General features: G+C 47.3%; 1 protein-coding gene across 1 annotated transcript in view; it reads left to right on the top strand.

Moving 5' to 3' along the window:
- The window catches only part of LOC119421198 (caskin-2), a 44743-nt gene that overhangs the window by 2913 nt on the left and 32675 nt on the right, over window positions 1–9155 (top strand). Inside the window, exon 2 of the mRNA XM_037688580.1 lies at window positions 104–384. Coding sequence (XP_037544508.1) covers window positions 291–384 — 94 coding nt within the window. The 5' untranslated portion in view covers window positions 104–290. The remainder of the gene's footprint in view (window positions 1–103; window positions 385–9155) is intronic.

The following is a 9155-nucleotide window of genomic DNA, read 5'->3' as shown; positions in this document are numbered from 1 at the left end:
TGGATGGATGGATGGTTAGTTGGTTGATTGGATGGATGGATGGTTGGATGGTTCTCCTTCAAGGTTAAACTTTTCTGATCTTGTTTTTTTTCTCCCCTCTCAGACTCTCGTCACCTCCTCCTCCTCAGACCTGCAGCTCATCCTGGGAGTATCTTCCCCTCATTGAGGAAGAGGAGGAACCTGTCAGAGGAAGAGTCTGAACTGAGGCCGGGTCCTGTCGCTCAGGATGAAGATTTGAGGAGGAGGAGGAGTATTGTCAGTGAATCCGGTCCGATTCAGGGAGGAGGAGGATGGGGAAGGAGCAGGAACTGCTGCAGGCGGTGAAGAGCGGAGACCTGCAGTCCACCCAGAAGCTGCTGTCCAAGCTTAAGACCAGCAGGAACAGTAAGTTCTAGTCCATCTCAGACAGGTTCTGGTTCTTATTCCTCCTGCGGTCAGGTCCAAGTCACTGATGAGTTAAAACCATTCTAACGAGACCAAAAGGCTCAAATTCAAGGTTTCAAGGATTCACCACTGTGGTGGAACAAGATTATGTACACAGGGTCCCAGTTACATCCAACAATAAAATGTAAAAGAAAAAGAGTGATAAGATCTAAGATATGAACTAAGAAAAGCATCAACTAAAAATACATTAAGCACTAGTAGCATAAAAACAATAAAAACAATACGCCGAACAGCAGCACGAATCTGATACGAAGAGGAAATTTTCTGACACAAACGTCTGAGGTCAGAACCAGGCCTGTTTAATGGAGCGGCCCCTTCTCTGGTTCTGATGTCCAGGGACCACAGCGGGTCCAAAAACAACCAGAGGACACCTTAAATCAGAGGAAGTGACCCATGATGTCGCATCAGAACAAGTTCTTATAAAAAAACGGTTCAACGGATCGTCCAAACTTTGAGCTGAAAACTGAACAAACGAAATGTTTGAAAACTTTTACTGTTCTTGACCCGGGTCTTTTTACTAAACTGACCTGGGTCTTAACCTGACCCAGGTCTTTAACTAACCTGATCTTGGTCTTTTTACTAATCTGACCCAGGTCTTCTTACTGACCCAGGTCTTTTTACTAACCTGGTCCAGTTTTTTACTAAACTGACCTGGTTTTTTTTTAGTAACCTGACCCGGTTACTAAACTGACTTGGGTCTTTTTATTAACCTGACCCAGGTCTTTTTACTAACCTTAACTAGTCCTACAGCTCAGTTCCGGACAGACCGGGTCCAGACCTCCTCAGGTCTCTGAGGGTTTCTTCTCAGATTTAAACCCATCTGGATCAGGATCTGTGCAACTGTTGCAGAACTTTTTCTGGGTGTTTCTGACCCGTCCCACTGGTTCTGTTGTCAGAACAGCATCTTACACACAGTCAATCTTACAGGGAGTCATGGTTCTGGTTCCAGTCACATTTTAACATGTTTCTTGCAGAATATTTAGTTTCCGACTGTAAAAAAGTCCCTGAATGCATCATTGTTCCTCACCTCCATCAGTTGGACTAAAGTCCAGAACTGCATTCTGTTTGAATGTTCAGTTTGAAGGTTCTGTTCTGTTGGAAGGTTCTGTTGGAAGGTTCTGTTTGAAGGTTCCGTTTGAAGGTTCTGCGTGTTCTCAGTGTTTTGGTCAAACTCTGCAGATCAGAAACACGGTTCCGTTGGTTCAGGCAGAAACAGAGTCTTGTTCTGTTCTCTCTCTCTCTCCTCTGTGTGTGTGTGTGTGTGTGTGTTTGTTGAAACTTGTAGGCGATGTGTGAAATTCTTCTGAGGTTCTAAATATTTAAACGAGCCGACCTGTTTTCCCTCTGAGGGGTCACATATGTCGCTTTACCACCGTCTCAACTCTCATCGGCTCCGCCCCACACTACACCAGTTTAGGGCCCGCCCACTGTCGGTACCACCCCGCTCAGCCCAGTTTATGGGACCGCCTTGTTTGTGGTTCCAAGCGGGCTGATCCGAGGGTCCGATCTTGACGTAAGCAGAGAACAGCCGTTGATTGTCCAGTGGAGCTTCGTCACTGGATGACCCACAAACTACAACAGAACCTTCACTTCCTCTTCCTGTTGATGGACGGCCCCACAAGAAATGATCTCATTTACAGACATCAGAGATGATGGAGCAGCATGGCTGCACCCGGACTCATGAGCAGTGCCGGGAGAAGATGAAGAAGTTCAAGTCCGATTATAGAACAATTAAGGACCACAACAAGAGGAGTGGCCTGAACACAATGATCAGTTATGATCCCGCCCACTTTGCACTGATGATCCCGCCCACTGAGCGGGGAAACAGGTCACAGAGACAGATCACCTCCACCTGAGAAGAACCGAGAAGAGAGCCGAGTGGAACCACACTCACTGATGGCAAAGAGGCTACAAAGATCTGGTTCTGAGTCTGAATGTCTGAGGGGACCCTCTGTCCGCGCTCAGTCCTGATCCACATCAGAAGGTTTGGTTGATCCTCAGACCAGAACGAGGAGATGTTGATTGTGTTTGTGTTTCAGAGAGACAAATATAGAAAACACAAACAACAACAACAAAAACCAAACCAACATCTGAGAGGAGCTCAGAGGAGAAAAGAGACGAGAAGGAACTGAAAAAAATTCAATTCAGTTAATTTATATCACACCAAGTCACAGCGAAGTTGTCTCAGGGCTCTGAACAGGAACATTCACAGACATAGAAAAGACAATTAGTAAAGTTCTCTATCTAAGGAAGCAGCAGACATGTTGAATCTTCACTTCATCGCTGTCTCCCATCCTGAGCAAGCACAATGGCAACAGTGGAAATAAAAATCTCCCTTTGAACAGGAAGAAACCTCCAGCAGAACCAGGATCAGGACAAGCGGCCATCTGCTTCAACCGGCTGGTTTGAGAGGACAGGAGAGACAGACGAACACAGAATGGCAGGTCCAGATGTAGGTGCAGGTGAACCTCCAAAAGAAGGAGAAAAGAGGTGACAGCAGGAGGTGACAGGCATGGAACCATCTGTAGTGAGGGTAGGGAGCAGCTGGTGGTTGGGAGTAGAATGAAACGCAGAATTCACCGATGCGCACGAGAGTGAGACGGGTGGAGCTGGGAGGATGTTCCAGAAGTCTCATTATTATTATTAGGTTATTCAAACCTTCAGCAGTAGAACCTTTTGTCCTGCTGCTGGTTCCAGACGTTGTTGTCTCCTGTTGTCGACCCGTTTGTTGGTTCTTGTGTTCTTCCTGAGAACCCTGACCTCCTCCTCTGTTTTGAAGCTGTTCTGGATCGGGTCGTCCTTCGAGACGTCTGCTGACCAGAGACTGACCCGACGCCGTCACTCAGAGCATCTCCACGCCCTCTGCTGTGTGAGACAGGAAGCGGCCCGTGGTTCTGGAACCACAACGACCCGAGTCCTCTATGGACCCAGTTTGTGTTCGGAGTTCTGCTGGAGCTGGTCTGTGTTTGGCCCGTTACTGAGTCTGTGAGGTCACATGACTGAAGGGTGCTGCTCAGATGGGCTCTGCATGAAACGGTCCGGTTCTGTTTCCTGCAGGTCGAGTGTCATTTGTTTGTTTCATAAAAATATAAACAATAAAACAGGATGTTGGGGAAAATCTCTCCAAAATAAAAGCGTAACTAATAGGTAGTTCTGTTAAACAGATCTGTCCTCCCAGACCTCCTCCTGGAGAACCCGGTGTGTTCTGAATCAGCAGAGTTCTGCTGTTCCAGTGAGTTTGGTTCAGAACCACCTGAACTGGATCCAGTCGATGTGGATCAGCAGCTTGTTTCTCTGGACTTCAGGAAGCCTGAAAAAACTTCCATCATCAGCTCCACAGACCGGAACAACATCCTCATCACTGCAGGCCCCAGGTCCAGTCATCGGTTCTGATTTGGTGCCGCTCATGAGCATGTTTAGGTCCAGTTCCCACAGCTGGGGACAAATCAGATGTTCTAAAAACGTCTTAAAACAAGGGAGGAACCTGTGGGAGGATCTGGGTTCTTAAAACAGAACCTTCGTTAGAACCTGTACGTTCCACAGCCTCCAGGCTCTGTTCCTGTTTGGTTCTGAAGGTTCTGAGCTCAGAACCTTCAGAACCTGCAGGATTCTGGCTTCAGCTTCAGACGATGGAAGCTTCAGGGTTTACATTCCTGCAGAGTGACATCACCACGTCGCTCTGCTGCTCGGACAAAAGCTGCTCACAGAGCGCCGCGGGCCCAAACTTCCAGCCGGAACCACAGTCCCGTCCAACAGGCTCTGAGTGTTGCAGCAGCAGCAGAACGGGCCGGTTCTGATGAGGTTTCACAGGGAAAGTGAAGAGGTTCTCCACTGCAGAGCTGACATATACTGAAGGAAGAGGGGACGATGCGTTCAGGGACATGTTGGAGGAGCTGAACTCTGTAATGTGATGAGCTCTGTAGGGGGAGGGAGCACAAACTGAAAGAATGAATCAGTTAAAAACGATAAAATAAACGAGAAAACACATAAAAATAATAAATAAATAAACAAACATGGGGACAGACCGTCAGGTCCTGACTCAGAGATCAGATGGTTTATAAATAACTTCTGATTTGACTGAAGGCGTCCTCATCGCAGGCTCTGATTGGCTGATGGGGAGGCCGGCGTGTCCGGTCTTGTGTGTGTGTGTGTGTGTGTGGGGGGGGGGGGGGCTGAGAGGAAGGGTCCGTCATGTATGGAGGAACGTGAACAATATACGTCGTTTCTTGTTTTAGCTTCGGACAGGAAGAGGAACAGAAACACCCGCACCGTGAGGGGAACGGAGCTCAGAGCAGAAACATCAAAGTTAAACGGGTCGCAGGAAGTTGGACTTTACACAAGCGGACTGCTGCGTTCAGGGCCTTAACGGTTTTTACACAATCGCAGGTTAAAGTTGGAGGATTTGACCTCGGATGGTTCAGGTCTACAGGACTCTGATGATGTAACATTTTATAAACAAACTCTTCTTTATTGCTCTCCAGTTTCTCTGTCCAGTTCTTGGTCTTTCTGTCTCTGTCCACCCAGAGTGTCTTTGCTGGAGGACTGATGGTGTCCTCTGAGGTCAGAGGTCATGCACCCAAACTCCCAGTGACTTTCACTGTATCTGAGCTCAGAGATTTATCTTCAAAAGGAAGTGAAGAATCTGTTTTAATTTGTCATATCTCCTATAAAACCCTGTAGAACCATCAAACAGAACCTGTGGTACCATCATAACGTTCTGCTGCTCACGGATAAAGAACTTCTTTGATCTGACTTCTAGTTTTCACACAGAGACGGTGTGTCTGAGGCTTACATTTTGTTCTGTATTTCTGCCTGTTGAGTATAGGGGCAGTAAGCTCCGCCTCATTCCTCTTCCCCTCAGTAAAGGAGGGAGTCACCGTGGCAACCAGTGTCCCAGCAGATTCTTTACTGTTATTCCATCATGGCCGCCAGCTGAACTAACGACGTCTTGATTGGACGTTTGTAGTTCAGGAGAACGATAACAGGAAGTTTCAAAACAAAGCTTATTGATCCTCTTCAAATTAAGAGTCTGCCTGTGTCACAGCTCAGATTATTAAAGCAATGTATTTGTTCTTCATTAACAAGCTGCTGATGTTTACAGCAGAACCCTGAACAAACAGAACCAGACCGCTGACACCGGACTGTCGGACCTCCATCGGGTCCGTCAGGTGGTTCAGGAGGACCTGACCGGACCTCCAGCACCACAGTGTGAAAATCCGTCTTCCTCTTCCAGCTGTACCAATAGAAACAGCTGCTGCTTCAGGTTCTGTTGGCCCAGTTCGCTTCGTCAAACACAAACACTGGTTCTGGTTCGGTTTTCTTCAGGCTCGGTGAAACTTTACAAACCTTTAAATGATCAGCTTCATGAGTGCAAACTGAGTGTTCAGATTTCCTGCGGACTCTGAAGTTGATCTCAGAGTTTTTCTGATGAACCTCTATCCTGGAGCTGCAGCTCCGTTTGGGCTCAGCGTCGTGTTGAACCTTCGCAGCGTCCTGCAGTTCAGCCCGCAGCTGCCCGGTTCTGTCAGCCCGACCCGCGGATCAAAGTGCTGTCAGCTCATCTCGGTCCGTTAGTCAACATGAGTGGTGGGCCTGCACGATGATTCGCTCCACTTCAGCTGTCAGCTCAACTCAAACAACCGGGTCACAGATTCAGAGGTCCAATCCGGTCCGAGGTTTCAGTTTGTTGTGTTCGTGTTCTGGAACCACAGAGAAGATCCATAAAAACTGATTTGAAACGCGATTTAAAACGGGAGAAAACTCTTTCATTTGAAACGTGAACCGGGAGCTTAGTTTTGGCATTAACCAGCTTACCTTGGGCCGTCACCCAGCCGGCCTGTGGTTTCTGACTGCTAACTGGAGCTAGCCTTGGTTGCTCCGCGCAGCCTACGGGCGCCTGGCTAGTTAATGGTTTTTCAAAAGCACAGAGCCGAGTTTCCAGCTCAGACAGCCTCTCCTCCAAAACCAACATAGCAGCACATTTGATGCATGTGCCATCAGCTTCAAATGAAGCAGTGTTATAACTAAACATTTGACACGCAATACAAGTAATGAAACCCGAAGCCATGCTAAGCTAAGGCTAGTAAGAGCTAGCATATCTCAATACAGTAGTCCCTCGTTTATCGCGGGGGATCCGTACCCTGAAGCCCCGCGATAAGTGAAAAACAGCCAAGTAGGAATAGTAGTACAAGTAATAAGTAGTAGTTTATTTTAGTGTGTGTGTGTATATATATATATATATATACACAACAACAATTGTCTGAACTTCATTTATATTTCAGAGCACTACCTCATGGCCAGTTAAAACAAGTTTGTATTGTTCTAGGATATTGTTCAAGAGTATGTTTTTCAACTAAATAATATTGGAAAATTGAAGGTGCATTGTGACCTTAAAACACCAGACAGTGTCGCTTATAAAACTAAATCGGTATCGGCAGGTCAGGCTTTTTAGAAATCGGTGATCAGCCAGAAAACTATGCTCAATAATCCAGGTATACAATCCAACAATTTTCAGTCAGGTCATCTGGACAGTTTCTTTTTTTTTTTTGTGTGCTGAAGAGGAAGAGGGTCGGCACCGGAGGAGGGGACGTGCCAAAGAGACCATCTTAACACCAATATAACTGGTTTGTTCCACTTTGGAGTAAGCTGTTGGGGGAAGAATCAGTTTTGTGTTGTGTGTTTCCTTGACTGACGAAGCCTTCTGGATGGAAGGTGAAACGTTTCAGCACAACAAAAGAAACTGTCCATATGACCTGACTGAAAATTGTTGGATATATATAAAGGGGGTTTAAACCCTTCCCACACTCTTGCAATATTCTAAACAATGTTTCTAAACTCTAAATGCTCTAAAAGATGCAGAATGTCATGATTTCAGGATTCTGCTGCTGTCTGCCACGCCCACTTCTCTGCTGCAGAACAGAGATGGACAGAGGAGGAGCTGCAGGAGGAAGTTTCTGTCCTGCAGTGTGGGCTGCACAGAGGTGCAGGTGCTAAATACATCAATTTAAAATAATTCATTTAAAATAAAAATTCCATGTCGATAGTGCAACTCATCCATTAGTCTGCCAGTTGTGTATCATGTCCAATCTTATTTTGGAAAACCGCGATAGAGTAAAATCTGCGAAAAACGAACCACGAAGTAGAGCGGGACTACTGTACACTGATGAAAACCAGAAGTCCTGAAAGATAAAGACCACGGTGGAATTTGTTTTAGGTTGGGTGATCAAGCGATGTGGATCCATGGCACGCAGTCACTCAGCGATGATACGGTCTCAGCTTTTGGGTGCATTGAAGTCCGCAGCTCGCTAGCCCAGCATGATGTCGCACCACGAGACGACTTCTGCTCTCAAAACAAAAAAAATCCAGCGTACAAAACAACAAGGAACAGAAAAAAACATCCTGTGGATCATGTGGTTCCTGTTGATCCTGTGGATCCTGCAGAGCATTGAGTCAGAGGTTCAGATTCAGGTTGGATGCAGGACTCGGTCCGGTCTCCTCGGTTCTGTTATTGGTCCGTTCCCAGCTGCAGGTACAACCAGAACTCAGCTGCTGTCAGAACACAAACCCACAAAAAGACTCTGGATTTGTTTCAAACAAACTGGTTCTGACTGGAGCTTCCTTCATGAGGTAAAACCTCTTTAGACTACATCAGAACCAAGTCTTCAGAAGACCGGACTTTGGACCTTTTGAGACTGTTTTACACCAGTTAGCTAAAAACCCAACATTGCGTCCAAATCTGAGTGAACTGGACCAGTTGAGGATAAAAGACCAGGAGTCGGGTCCAGAGGTCTCTGTCCAGGGGTCGACCAGACTCTGGAAGTCTTTAAGGAACCGGAACAGATTCATAAAGACCTGAACCAGGACCTGAGAGACCATCATCCGTCACGTTTCTTCTTCAGTGAATCAGAACTTTGGACCCAGTCCTGGTATTTTGTTCCCTTCAGGGGCTGAGTGAGATCAGAGTTTGGGTTTATCGTGGTTCCGTTTGTTGAAAAGGTTCTGGAGATAAAGGAGGAAACAGAAGCTCAGAAAGTGACAGGAGGGGCTCCGTGAGATTAGTTTCCCTCTGGGAGGGGTCAGGAACCGAACAATACCCCCCAGCCCCCACCCCGTGGAACAATCGTGTTGGGACAGGAAGTGGAGGGGGGGGGGGGGGGGGGGTCCTGTTTGTCTTTGAGAACTGCTCCACGCCTCGAGAGCCTCCATCAACACCACTCCCTCAGAGTCAGGGTCATGTTACAACCCGGCCTTCAAACATGCACGTTGGTACGTGCATGTCGGTACGTGCACCGTAATGCTCACACACCTCAGACCTGCGGTTCTCAAACCTTTCAGCCTCTGAGCCACGAACAGCAGCAGAGACTCATGAGCCCAAACGAGTCCACTAGTCCTGATCGAGGTTCTGACACGTGTCCTGGTCGAGGTTCTGACACGAGTCCTGGTCTAGGTTCTGACATGAGTCCTGGTCTAGATTCTGACACGTGTCCTGGTCTAGGTTCTGACACGAGTCCTGGTCTAGGTTCTGACACGAGTCCTGGTCTAGATTCTGACACGTGTCCTGGTCTAGGTTCTGACACGTGTCCTGGTCTAGATTCTGACACGTGTCCTGGTCTAGGATCTGACACGTGTCCTGGTCTAGGATCTGACACGTGTCCTGGTCTAGGATCTGACACGTGTCCTGGTCTAGGTTCTGACACGTGTCCTGGTCTAGG

The sequence above is a fragment of the Nematolebias whitei genome, chromosome 15 (genome assembly GCF_014905685.2).
Source record: "Nematolebias whitei isolate Nwh7 chromosome 15, NemWhi1, whole genome shotgun sequence".
In the NCBI taxonomy this organism is placed as follows: domain Eukaryota; kingdom Metazoa; phylum Chordata; class Actinopteri; order Cyprinodontiformes; family Rivulidae; genus Nematolebias; species Nematolebias whitei.
This window is presented reverse-complemented; position numbering and strand designations above follow the sequence as displayed.